The sequence below is a fragment of the Lacerta agilis genome, chromosome 6, assembly GCF_009819535.1.
Source record: "Lacerta agilis isolate rLacAgi1 chromosome 6, rLacAgi1.pri, whole genome shotgun sequence".
Taxonomy (NCBI): Eukaryota; Metazoa; Chordata; class Lepidosauria; order Squamata; family Lacertidae; genus Lacerta; species Lacerta agilis.
The window spans coordinates 85,873,712-85,887,460 of record NC_046317.1 but is presented as its reverse complement, the minus strand read 5'-3'; the positions used below and the strand labels follow the sequence as shown (position 1 = coordinate 85,887,460).

Here is a 13,749-nt window from a genome sequence, read left to right as displayed (position 1 = left end):
CTCCCCGGCCGTAAAGGGGCCGAGCCGCAGATGAAGGGAATCACTTTAAGGCCGAGATTAGGCGAGAGAGGAGCTCGTCTCCAGGCGCGATAGGCGAGCCGGGTCCCCAGCAGCTATCAGCGCAGCGGATCAGAGATAAGAGGCGCAGCCGGAGCAGCGGCGACGCAGCAGAGCCGCGCTTCAAAGGGATGGGCTGCTGAGCAAGAGACCCCCTTTTGCATTTTTTTTAGGGGGGTGAGGGGAGATACTGGGATTAGACACCCTTTGCACGCACAAACTCTTTTCCTTTTGCCTGGGATTTTTTTTACCCTTTGGGTTTTTTTTTTTTAATTCTTATACTTTGTTTCGAATCGTCTCAGCTCAGAAGCTTGCCTGCTCCTGCGTAAGTATCCCTCTCTCTAAAATTATCTCTCGTGCAAGCTGGGCTTATCTTCCCAGATAATGCCACACTCGGAGAAGTGGGGAAAGGGAACGAACGGCGGGAGGAGGGGGGGCTATATTAGCTCTGCAAAGACCCACTATTGATAACCGTGTCTGTGATTTACGAGTTTCCTGATTTCCCTATCTTTTTTCTTTTCTTTTTGGTAAGGGTGGGGGAACCCTGTTCAGATAATGTTTTCCTACAGAAGAACTGATAGGGTGAAGACGCCCTCCCCCCGTTTAAAGAGAGGATTGGTTATATGGGATGGGCCTAGGAAGCATTCCTCTTCCCCATTAGATAGATCTCGAAGGGGATCTATCTCGCCGCCGTCGCTGCCGATCCCCTTTACTGAACTTGTTCTCCTTGGGTCCACCCGAATCCTAAAAGCAAATTACATTGGAGATTTTTACGTCCCGTTTTAGCTTTAATGGTTTTTTACTTCTTTAGAACCTTTGCATGTATCCGTGAAAAAAAAAAAAACAATCCCAAAACATTGCAATCTGATCTTGCGGATCCTATTCGAGTTTTAATTCGGAGTTAAGCGCAATTGGACTGACTTCGGAGTACATCATGCTATCGTGAACCGCTTAATTCTGAGTTGGAATTCAGTGTGTTCAGTATGTGTGCTTTTTAATAAAAAGCTAAGCCGTCAGCAAGTAGCGCTTCTTCCTCGGATTATTTTTATTTTTTTATTTTTTTACTTCCTGGTAAACATGGAGCCAAGCTATGCTTTACTCGGAAGTAAGTTCTTCTGAAGTCAGTGGGATTCTAATCCTCGAAAGTAATCTGGGGAACTCTTGTTTCCGCAAGGAAACTTGCGTAGGGCAGCGAAATTGATTATCGATCCTACAGTTCATAGGAAATAAACTCGAATCTGTTCGAGAGATCCTCCAGGTTGGCACACTGGAAATCCCATTTAATTTCAACGATAGCCCTTACTTCCGAGTGAATGGGACTGCAGCCGAGATCGCAGCAGCACAGTAAAGCTGACGAGCTTCTTAAGACCAGAGGTTTACTTTGGAGTAAAATGTTATAGGTGTAGGTTTAAGTCGGCATTCCGTAGTAACGCGTCCTGCTTTAGTTCCTGTGTTTCAGCAGCCAAAACCCGCTAACTACGTCAGAAAGATTGCTGCTATTTTGTATTGCATAAAATTATTTTAGTGAAATTAAAATACTGATGCCCTCGAACTGCAATGTTAATTTGCAGGGCATTGGGGGGTGGGGGTTTCCCTATATATTTTTTGAATATGTGATGGATCACAGATCTGGATTTCCTACTGAACTCTTCAAAAGGGTTTCTGCTATTTTCATTTTATCCATTTTTCCAATTTTTATTCTTTCTTTCTTTTTTGGACAAGAGCTGAGATTTGCTTCCGTGTAAACATTCAGAGGACTGTACTTATTCTAAGTTTCTTCACCTCCTCATCCTTCAACTACTCTTATTTCTTTATTTGCCTTTTGAAACTTTAAAAAGAACCATAGGTTAAGCACCCATTCCCAAGGTCACTCAAGTACTGTAGCTTTTTGGCTGAGTGCAATTTGAACACAGTCCACCCTCACCTCCGGCAATTCCTAGTCCAGCACTCTTAACTCACCCCTAGCTCTCTGAAATGTTCTAGCAGAGTGTTGCTTTTTATATGTGGGATGAGGTTTTGGGGTTGGTTTGGAAGTCTGTATTTTAATGTCTCCTTCTAGTGGAAGTGGATTTAGTGCTTCTGGTTCCCCCGCCCCTCTTAATTTTCATTAGGGTGGCAAGGGATTATTAGGATAGTAGTGTATTTTGGGGGAGCGCTTTCACAGATTATCCAATGAATTATCCAAACCATTATGGGCAGGGGAGAGAGGATAAATAATTCAAGAGTGTTCCAAGAACTATGAAACCCTAGATGATAACACTTGGGGTTTCCTTCCAAAGTTCTGGGTCCAATCCTTTGCAAAAAAAATGGCTCACCAAATTAGCCACGACTTCTTTCCTTGTAAATGGCATAGAGCATGGTTCAAGCAAATGGGAGGCAACTAATTGAATTTAGGCCCTGCTCCTGAGTAGACTGGCATAGAAATCATAACCCAAGAAAATCCCTAATAAAAACAATTAAAAAGAAATCATCTGCAAATAGTCTTAGCAGCAGTAATATTACAGTACTAATATTTATTTTTTAAATGCAATTTGTTACTACATCTGTGGTGGCAAACTCTGACGCCAGTTTATAACTGCTTTGAAGAGAAAAATTCTACATCCACTTACCTGCAACCTGGTTCTTTTCAAAAAAGTGGGACTTATTTACACATATATGTGATGATTAGGACAAAATCTACTGTGGATACTGGGAGCATGCAGGATTAATTGTTAGTACTTAGCCCAATTCCAAACTCGGTTAAGAGTGACTGTGTTGCAGTGTATCCTGTTAAGCTGCTAGCTTTCTGTCTAAATGTTACAGGCTGAGCTTTTGGATGTAGTTCAGTGCACAGAAATAATCCTATTTCTGGCTTGCATTTATATCAGTGCAGTGCATTCACCACAACCGGGCAATGCATAGCTGTCAACTTTCCCTTTTTTGCAGGAAATTCCCTTATTTCAGCGTGTTTCCCATTGCAAAAAAAAGGAAGGTTGACAGCTCTGGGCAATGTGGAATGTGGTTCTAAACCGGCTTCATTATCCATCTGGGCCGGTGCAACTTAACCCTGACAGCGCTTTTAGAACCCAGGGTGTAAATGAACTTTTTTTTTGTCTTGAATATCAACTTTATTTAGATTTAGATTTAACAATTTCACAACGAATATAAAAACCTTTCGCAGATACAAATACAAAGGAATAACAACCACACAAGGTAAAAAACAAACAAACCAAAAACAAAAAACAAAAATAAGAACCACAAAAAGCAGGAAAAGGGGAAGGAAGAAAGAAAAGAAAAAGAAAAAGTAAGACTAAGTGTATAGTCACGTAGGTAACTTCTTCCAATGCAAGAGAGATACAAACAAAAGAAACAAAAAGCAGTAATTAATTCTAGTTACACATTATTCAACTTTTTTTTTTAAATCTTTCCTATATTCCTCCCTGCATTGCTGCAGTTCCATACAAATAATCTATACAGTTCCATACAAATAGTCTATACAGTGACTTCCACCGTCCATACAGTACTTTACTTCAGAATGAACTTGGAGGCTGGGGCATCAGTTAGCACACAATCCACTGGCCTAATTATCTGTTGGGCCTCTCCTTGTTCCTTCCTGGAACCTGGCCTTCCAAAAGCAACTTCTTCTGAATAGATTCCTGGTGTCACTTAAACACTCACAGCTCACTGTATTTTGGTTTTATATGTTCTCTCTCTCTATATATATTCTGGGTGTGAATGCCACATGTTATTTGTGTGCTAAGTGTTTCTATTTCTTATTCTGAAGTTTTTGACCATGTGTGTGTATAAAGGGCTGTAATCCTTTGCATTCCTAACAGATGGTAAACTGAGCTCCTTTGGGAGGAGTTATAAAAATTAATTAATTATCATTAATAGTAACAATAAACATGCAGAGGATTGTGCTTCTTTTTGCTTCTTTTTGGTAGTCTGTTCTATTCTGAGGGTTTAGGGGAGGTTACTGTGATATGGTGGTGCTTATGACCCGTGTGTGTGTGTGTGTCCCAAAGAGCACCACTGCTTTCACTTAATAATTTTATATGGACACATGTCATGCAAATGTGTTCCCCATACTCACCAGAAGTATTTGTAAGAGATAAGCTTTTCAACTTGGTGGCAAGGAAGAACCTTATCTGGATGACAGTGGTTGCTCTTGGTTAATTCGTAATAGATGGATCAATTCACTCACAGCTGAAGAGGATATTTCATCTGGTTAAGTGTGTCATTCTCGAGCCTCAAATGGGTTCCATGTGACATTTTGTTCATAAATTATATTTATGAAATAAATAAAAAATCACTTAAAAGTCGGAATGCTGTTATGCTTCAATTCACAACTTCTGAATAGAGCAAATTCCTGCCGTATGGCATATGAAGTGGATCCCCCGTCCTCGAAAGTTTATGTCACAGTAAATTTGTTAGCCTTTAAGATGCCACAAGGCTCTTCAATGCATCTGCTTGTAGTAGCTGCAACTCTAATACTTCATTTGCCAATCGCTTCCTATGGAGCATCTCACAGTGGATTCAGCTACTACTTCTAGAGTAAACCAACTGCCGTGGTACTTGGGTTCTGCTTTGGGGTTCCCATTGGCCACTGTGAAAACAGGATACTGGACGAAAAGGGCCATTGGCAGCCCTGGAACGGGAAAATTTACAATATCCAGACCCCGAGGTGGGAGCTCGGGGGCAAGGGACATGGAGTTAAGATATCTACAAGAAGAAGAAGTATGGTACAAAGAAACGGAGGAGCCTAGAAAAGATGTGATGTGTACCCTGAAACTCGATGCAAGGTCTGTTGTGAATACTGCCTGGATCTGTGGACACTTGGTAAAAGAAGACATCTCGAGGATTGGTTCCGGCGAAAGACAGAGAAAGACAATGGATAGAGGGGGGGTGGGATGAAGCACTAAATGTAAAACCCAAATGGTTTGCTATGGTATCTGAAACCGGAGAGTGAAGCTTGTTAAGAATAAGTTTATTTTGAATAAGTAAGGGGATATTGGATTTTAAGTTAAAGCAGCATGATAATGGACAGAAGAAATAAGTTTAGTTTTTATAAGAATATTCTGTTAAGATTTATGATATAATAGGATGATGAAGATAATTGTGTTATCTTTAATTTAAGTTAAAAAATTTTTTATAGAGAAAAGGTGTTAAGAAAGTAAAATATGGATTTAAAACCGAAGGTGAAAAGGCAGGGGGAGTCAAACGTCAAGATTCGGAAATAGAATTTTTTTTAGGTATATAAACAAGAAGAAGAATCCTGGCATTATGTGTATTTGTAATTGTTTTGTATTTGTAGGTGTGGGTCTGGGTTTGTGTTGTATTATGAAAATGCTAATAAATTCTTCTAAAAAAAGAAAAAAAAAAGAAAAGGGCCATTGGCCTGATCCAGGAGGCTGTTCTTACGAGGGTGATAGGACTACTTCAAAATGAGTAGGCTTGAGCTCACTGCCACTTGCTCCCTGTGTAAAGCCCTGTCAGGAAGTGTGCTTGGAGACTGCAGTGCACACTTGCTAGGGGGTAAGCACCACTGACATGGGTGGGTCTACATTCCATGTAGCCTCGCAAAAGAATTTGCTGTTAGGGCACGAACAATGCATTCTTGCATTGTTTTTAAAATACTTTTAAAAATAGCCAATTGTTCCACTTCTCTTTCCGTCTGTCAGACTACAGATGCGGGCTGTAATCCTCAACTCATTCATTGCAACATAACCCCTATGGGGCTCAGTGGGATAATGCTGGGTAGGGATAAAGAAATTGAAGTCACCATAGTGTTGATTATACACTGGGGGTGTGTAGTATAGGGATAACTGGAATCTACATGAGTTTGATGTTTAGTGGCTTGTGAGCTGCACCAGGATCCAGATCTGGGGAAGCAATCCTTTGCAGACTTTCTTGGGAGCAAGCCTTTTTGAATTCTGTGGGCCTTACTTCCAAATATACATGAATGGAGGGCATCAGTGAGCTGCAAATGTCTTTCCTCTGGCTTCTGATTGCCAAAAGTGCTTCAGCCACTTCAGAACTGGCTGGCTGGTGTCCAGGACAGAGTTGTCCATCCCTTTGCCCTTAGCAATAAAGAAGAGGAGTTTGGATTTGATATCCTGCTTTATCACTACCCGAAGGAGTCTCAAAGCGGCTAACATTCTCCTTTCCCTTCCTCCCCCACAACAAACACTCTGTGAGGTGAGTGGGGCTGAGAGACTTCAGAGAAGTGTGACTAGCCCAAGGTCACCCAGCAGCTGGATGTGGAGGAGCGGAGACGCAAACCCGGTTCACCAGATTACAAGTCTACTGTTCTTAACCACTACACCACACTGGCTTTCTAGGTGACCTAAGCCATTCACCCTCTGAACCTAACTGACCTCACAGGGATATTGTGAAGATCTTACCTTTTCCCTTAATTATATAGTTTATATTTTCTTAGCTTTATGCTGCCCTTACTGAGTAATGAAGTTGTACATTTCATAATTTAAAAATGGCAACAGCAATGGGGTATCTGCATGTTTGCTACCCTGACCTAGTTAGACAAAGGGATAAAAAAACGACAATATGCTGGGATATGTAAATGGAAATGTGCTGATATGTAAATGGAAATTTTACCAGCCCTTTTCAAGTCATTGATACAAAAAAATAATCTCCAGTTAAGTAAGGTTTTTTTAGGAGACGTTTTACTAACTGATTATCTTCTACGGTCAAGCTGCTGTTAAAACATGTGAGCAAATGACATTTTAAAAATGTTGAACACTCCCCAAATGCTATAAGTTCCGGTCTTCCTTCCCACCTTTGCTGTGATGTTCAAACCACTCTTGCTAAGTTTTCAGGGCAGGGATGGAAGCTATGGGAAGCAAAACTGATATGTTTGATTAGAGAAAAATCATTGTTCACATTTACTAATAATAATAATTAGAGAACCCATTTTTGACTTCTTATGTGCAAAGGAAAATGAATGAATTTGAGACATTTGGGTCTGAAGATTGGGTAAATATGGCTTAGCAGATAGAAGAACAGCTGGATGGTACCCTAGAGTGAATATTTTGAATAATTCCAGTTACAGGTAGGTAGCCGTGTTAGTCAAAACAAAATAGGGGGGGGGGAATCCTTCCAGTAGCACCTTAGAGACCAACTAAGTTTGTTCTTGGTATGAGCTTTCGTGTGCATTTCTTGGTATGAAAGCTCATACTAAGAACAAACTTAGTTGGTCTCTAAGGTGCTACTGGAAGGGGAAAAAAATATTTTCTATTTTGTTTTGAATAATTTCTTTTATGTAGCTGACAGATGAGCAAAAGAGGGGGGATGGAAAAGTCTGGATGAAGCAACTTGTCATTTGCTAGAAGGAGCCAAGATACAGGACTCAAAAGCATCTCTTTATTTCTCCTCTCTCCTGTTTTCCAGGTGCCTGAAAGCTGCTTCAGTTGTACCGGTGTGGGAGGATTAGCCGAGTTCTTCATGTCAAACCTCCGGCGCTTGCCGTCCAACTGCCTTATTTGTGCCCCACCAGCTGCGCTCCTCCTGCCTTGAAGGATACAAAATGTACCAGAGCATAACTCTTGCCCCCAACCCTGGCCAATCGGCATACTCCCACGACTCCAGCAACTTCCTGCACTCGCCAGCCAGCCCTGCCGTCTACGTTCCCACCAGCCGGATGCCTTCCATGCTCCAGAGCCTGCCTTACCTGCAGAGCTGCGAACCTGCCCACCAGGGCCACCCCCTGAGCAGCCACCCAGGATGGGCGCAGCCGGCCAGCGCCGAGGCCTCGCACTTCAACGCCAGCAGCCCTCACGCACCGCCCGGCTTCTCCTACTCCCACAGCCCCCCTGGCGGTAGCGGTGCCGGACGAGAGGCAGGCTACCAGAGCCCCTTGTTGTTGGGCACCGGGGGGCGCGACCAGTATGGCAATGCTCTGGTGCGCTCGGTCAACGGGTCCTACTCCAGCCCTTATCCCGGGGCTTACGTCAGCTCTGCGGAGATGCCGCCATCTTGGACTGCGGGGCACTTTGAGAGCAGCGTCTTGCACAGCCTTCAGACGCGACAGGGGGGCTTGCCTGGCCGGAGACCCACATTTGGTATGTATCGTAACTCCCACTACTAGAATTGTGGAGTCGGAAGAGACCCATGGGTATAACTAGGGGGCCAGGGGGACAGCTGGGCCCCTAAATCAAGTGAATAAGTAAAGATACTTAACTAAAAGTAGAAGTTATAGAAAGATTTTTGGCAGGTTTTTTCTGAGCACTTGGGTCAAAAGAAAGTAATTTAAAACAACAGTTGTTGACGAAACAAACAAACAAAAAATTTCTTTCCAGTAGCTCCTTAGAGACCAACTAAGTTTGTTCTTGGTATGAGCTTTCGTGTGCATGCACACTTCTTCAGATACACTGGACAGAAGTCACAAGACTCTTATATATAGTGAGAGGGTGGGGAGGGGTATTACTCAGAAGGGTAGTGGGAATGGGTGATTGGCTGATTTGTTGTTTAGTCGTTTAGTTGTGTCCGACTCTTCGTGACCCCATGGACCAGAGCACGCCAGGCACTCCTGTCTTCCACTGCTTCCTGCAGTTTGGTCAGACTCATGTTGGCTGATAGGTGTGGTAAACCTGTTGACGACTGTTAACGACTGCAATTGGTCTTACAGGAAAAAGCAAGGGGTGAGATGGCTAAAAATATCATGTATAATGAGACAAGAATCTAATGTCTCTATTCAGACCAGGTCTCTCCATGGTTTTAAGTTTGGTAATGTTGCAATTCAGCAACTTCTCTTTCCAGTCTATTTCTGAAATTCCTTTGTAATAAGACAGCTACTTTGAGATCTTGTATAGCATGTCCTGAGAGACTGAAGTGTTTCTCTGTCTTGTGATTCCTGACCATGGAGAGGCTGAACAGAAAAGCTGAATAACATGAATCTGAATGGTGGCATAATAACACGAATGAGAAAACACACAGGCTCCCAAAGTGTCAGCCAGAGTTGTTTTGCTTCTGCCCTTGCACTGAGTAAAGCCATGGTTTGGCTTAGTGCATCATCCAATCCCATGGTTGTGGTTTACCTCACTTCTGATAAACCATGAGCTGTAACCAAAATCTGTCCTTACGTTTTGTCTGGGAGTGTTAAACCACAAGCTTGGGTTCGGGCAACATGCAACTAAGCCAAACCATGGTTTCTCTCGATGTAGCAGCAGAATGACTGGAAGATCAAAACAGCCACCATCTCATTTCCAGAAGTCTGCATGTTTGCTTGTTTGTACTAAGCCATGGTTTGACCTGGCATTCTTTGTTGAGTGTATCTCACTGTGTTCAGTACATGTCTGTTTGTCTCTCGTCTTAATTTATCATAAGCAAACCCACCCCAGTTCCAGAACCTGGAAAATTCAGCAAATCCACTTTGAGTCAAAAAGTACATGTAGTCAAAGGCAGGGATGGGGAAACTATGGTCCTCTAGATCTTTTTGGACTCAAACTCCCATCAGCCCCAGCCAGCATGGCCAGAGGGTGAGGGATGATGGGAGCTGGAGTCCAGCAACATCCAGAGGGGCAGAAAGTCACCACCCATGGCCTAAGGGTGCTTTAAGGCTGTACTGAAACCAGTATCTAGTTGATTCGTAATTGGTTCTCCTCTAAGGTCCGCTGGAAATTATAGGTGTGTGAAAAGTGGATTTTTTTAAGAAGAAGAAGCTTCCAAGAGGTGTCTGAGTGACATTGGCTATGTTGGCTGCCCTTGACTCATCTGGAAAGCCCACCACAAGGCAAGAAGGCATTTGAGTCAACAGTGTTGAAATTGGAAAGCTGAACTAGATTGATGGCTCTCTTGGTGTTCTTTAACTGGTTTAAAATTGGCTTGAAAGTTTGTCCTGGATTTTTTTGTCTGTTTTATGTGGGTGCATACATAACTACATCATTCATTTTAAAAATAATAAGTCTCCCTTTATGGAATAATCTGCTAGAGGTAGTGTTGTAAATGGGGGCACTGCAGAGAGGGATGAGATGTAGCAAACATGGCATATTGGAAGAATGAAAGTTTTGGCCAAGACAAATCCTCCCCACACCCTAACATTCAAGAATCTCCAGCAAATGCTGCCTTGGCTTGGAAATGGTAAGAACTATTTCTGGGGTTCTGTGTGCATGGGACGTGGCTTTGGAAGCCAAATTCTGTCCTTGGTGTGGCTGCAGACGGGCAATATACGGGAACCCTTCGGTTTAGAATATGTGCCTGATCACTGTGGTTAGTGTTCAGATGCAAAGGAGCTTGAGAAAAAAACACTTGGATAATTTTCAAGCCCTATATGGGAAGGAGCAACGTAGATTGTTCCAGGCAATGAATTCATCTGCTTGTCTCTCAGTAAGCGCTCGTGTGCTGGATATATTTTGGCTGGCAGTAGCTTTCGATATATTCATAAACCTATGTGCATTTTGCTCAGTGCGCAATTGCTCCATGTCGTTACATCTGTTCAGGTGTTACGCTGTTTCCTAGGCAAAGTGCCTTTCTATACAGTATGTGGGGTGTATGTGTGTTAATGTATGAAACTGCCCCCAAGAGGGAGAAAAGGCTTTGATGGCAATGCTCTGTATTGTATCACACTACACCAGGCATAGGCAACCTTCGGCTCTCCAGATGTTTCAGACTACAATTCCCACCATCCCTGACCACTGGTCCTGTTAGCTAGGGATCATGGGAGTTGTAGGCCAAAACATCTGGAGAGCCGAAGGTTGCCTATGCCTGCACTACACTGTATCCAATGTTCATAGCACTTCAGAAGCATTTCTACGAATGCAGATAGCAATGGGGTTGACACAAGACTGAGAGTGCAGGATCTAGCCCAGTGGTGTGCAGTCAAGTGGACTATGGGGACTAGACCAGCCCTCTAAATGTTCCTGGTAAATTAAAGTATCAAAACATGGCTTCCCCCTTCCAAAGCCTGGAAGATTCTGCCTGGCTCAGGGAGGGAGGCATGATGCTCCAACAGGGTCCAAGAGCTCTCCCTTCACCTTTCTGGCTTTGGGATGGAAGGCAGGAGGGCTGCAGCATCTTATCAGAGGCCTGCCGCGTGTGACTCCCCCACCCCATCGCCCCTGCAAGCTGGTGCCTCTGGCCTAACTGTTCCCCTGTGAAAAATTTCACTGCACACCACTGCTCTAGCCTGAAGCCACTGTTCATTTGGAAGCAAGCTGGCGCTGATTTGCATGCAGGGCACTTGTGCCTAAGTCTGGTTTTCTGTTCATGACTTCGAGATCTGAACTAGGGATGGAGTGTTCCATGCTAGCGGCTGTGCCTCATCAGCATATTGCCCTTAGATCTTTACCCCCATCAAGAGCAGCGCAAATGGGAAGGAATTCTGGGGTCAAATGCTCATCTATATCAAACTTTGGCCTTGCTTTGCTTTGCACATGGATTGGGTCTGTGTGGGTGGGTGAAAGTGTGCACATCTCTATTTCTTTTGAATGAACAACTGCACAATTACCATCGGTAGGGAATTTTTACCTCAATTTCAGAATGGAATTGGGAAGTCTTGATTTAGCATGGGGACTAGCACTATGCTATCAACTATTTTCTATGCCATTGCAGCATATTTTAGGATAATAGCATATTGTCCCATTGGGCTGGGAGGCAATTGAGATTTCTCCTGGGAATATTTTGGGAAGGTTGTACAGTAGTTGTAGTAACGTGGTGCTGGGTGAGGATTTTGACTTTCTGATAACATTTCTTGTTATCTGTCACCTGTTAACATAAAAATAGAAAGATGTGGCCCTCTTCACATGAAGGTCCTATTTTTAATCTGCAGCGCTGAAAACTTCCCATCTTCTGTTCTTTGGACATTTAACTTAAAATCCAGTTCCCTGAGATTTTATCTGTCACTTTAAAAGAATCATTTCAAAACAGGGCTCTGAATTCCAGTTTTAAATTGGTGGGTGTTTCTACTGGATTGGATTATGGCTCAAAGTTTGATGCTTAAAGTTACAAGGACGGCGACTGACAATGGAAGATTGACAATCCGAAGGAAAATGAGGGCTAGTCTCCAATACACATGCAATAACTTTTATATCTGTAACTTGATGCCACATAGTCTGGTCTGTACTTGACTGTAAATCCGCTGAATTCAGTTAGGCTTACTCCTAATTAAGCAGGCAGAGGATTCTTACATTCTATTCCACAACTAGCCCTCGATTTTGCCGGGATTCGTTGCTTCCCAAACCCTTTTCTCTCTTCCCAAACCCTTCCTTGCAAAACTTCAGAAGGGAAAAGATTTTTCGTTGTTGCGCCCTTCCAAAAGCTGCCTTGGTGAATAGCCTTTCTATAGTCACATATACGCTATGAAAGAGCCACGGGGTTCACACTTTCCCCGTGGAGTCAGAAATAACAGCGGTGGTTTGGGGCGCCCGGAGTAATCTGCCTCCCTCCACAATATCCATGTTGTGCAGCTTTCAGAGGTGACGCTGTTTGGTGTTTAAATGAGGTGAGCAGATTTACAGCCGTTTCGCCTTTTAAAAGTAATTTATTGGGGTAAATGAGTTGAGATCTGAACAGACTCCAAGGCTCCTAATTCGCCTTCGCCCAAACAAATCTCTCGCCCTCCCCGGCTACGTGCTCCGTGGCACCATCCATCAACACCCGCTCAAAACCGCCCAGCCACAGGACCATCAAAGCCGCTTCGCTTCGCTTTGGGTTCACACTGCTTTTCTTTTTCTTTTTTTCTTACAAAAAAACAAAACAAAACAGAAACAGAAAAGAATCTCAATAAAGCGCACTTTCTTAAGCAGGCGCTTGGCTAATAAAACCCGCCTCGATCTGGTTCCTGCAACTGTCCCTTCATTTGGGTTTTATGTTCCGAAGTCTCTTTTGAGTCCTTTTGAAAGACGACTTAATCTTTTGTTATCTTGGTTGGATGGCCCTGTCTCTGCTTTTCTCCGCCCTTTATCTTTATCCTAAGAACAAAGCAGAATTAGTCCTCGAGTCTTAAAAGGAGAAAAAGTGCTTTAACCTTGAGTCCCACCGCCAGAGTGAACGGAAAGGCTTCGGGAGTAAGATTTGGGGGGTTGTTTGGCCCAAATCCCACCCCCATCCCCCGCACCGGAGAAGGCCATTCTAAACACTGCCTTTCTCCTACTTTTCATCGCTGGGAATATTTTCGCATTCGAATAAAAGAAACAAGCAAAGAGCTCTTTGTGATGTGAATTCGCCGCTGCCCTTTCAGTGCAGCTGGATTACCGAACCAGGTCTCCCTAGCATAGCTGGATTCCCAAAAGGCATTGTTTCTATATTTAGGAGCTGCAACCTGTAGTTTAGACAGGTCCTGTGCATTTTTATTCAGAAATCCCACTGTCTTCAATGGGATTTACTCTCAAGTAAGTGATAGAAGACTGCAGCCCTAATTAAACCACTGGATTTTTTTTTTACTTCGAAATAGGTTTAATTTATTGCAGTATTAATCTACACTCCCAAAAATGTATGGAGGTTCAGGCTTGCAGTTTAGGATTTACAAAATAATAATAATATGGGTGTTTAGTAGACAATAAGACTGTTAATCCTGTGCCTAGGTGATCTGGGAGTAGATCCCTGAACACAAATTTCCTAAAAGTGGAATTTACTTTCGAATAAGCACATAAGAAGTGAGTTGAACGTGTTACTTAATTCTGTGGGGCTAGTAGGCTGAAATTCTATGTACTATTTGTGTACACCATTTCCTTAAATTCTAAACTGATCTTCAACAGAAGT

The 13,749-nt window shown here is 43.1% G+C and overlaps 1 protein-coding gene across 1 annotated transcript in view; it reads left to right on the top strand.

Annotated features, from left to right (window-relative positions):
- Positions 1-316: 316 nt before the first annotated feature.
- The window catches only part of GATA5 (GATA binding protein 5), a 35,299-nt gene continuing 21,866 nt past the window's right edge, over positions 317-13,749 (top strand). Inside the window, exons 1-2 of the mRNA XM_033153695.1 lie at positions 317-382; positions 7,444-8,114. Coding sequence (XP_033009586.1) covers positions 7,580-8,114 — 535 coding nt within the window. The 5' untranslated portion in view covers positions 317-382; positions 7,444-7,579. The remainder of the gene's footprint in view (positions 383-7,443; positions 8,115-13,749) is intronic.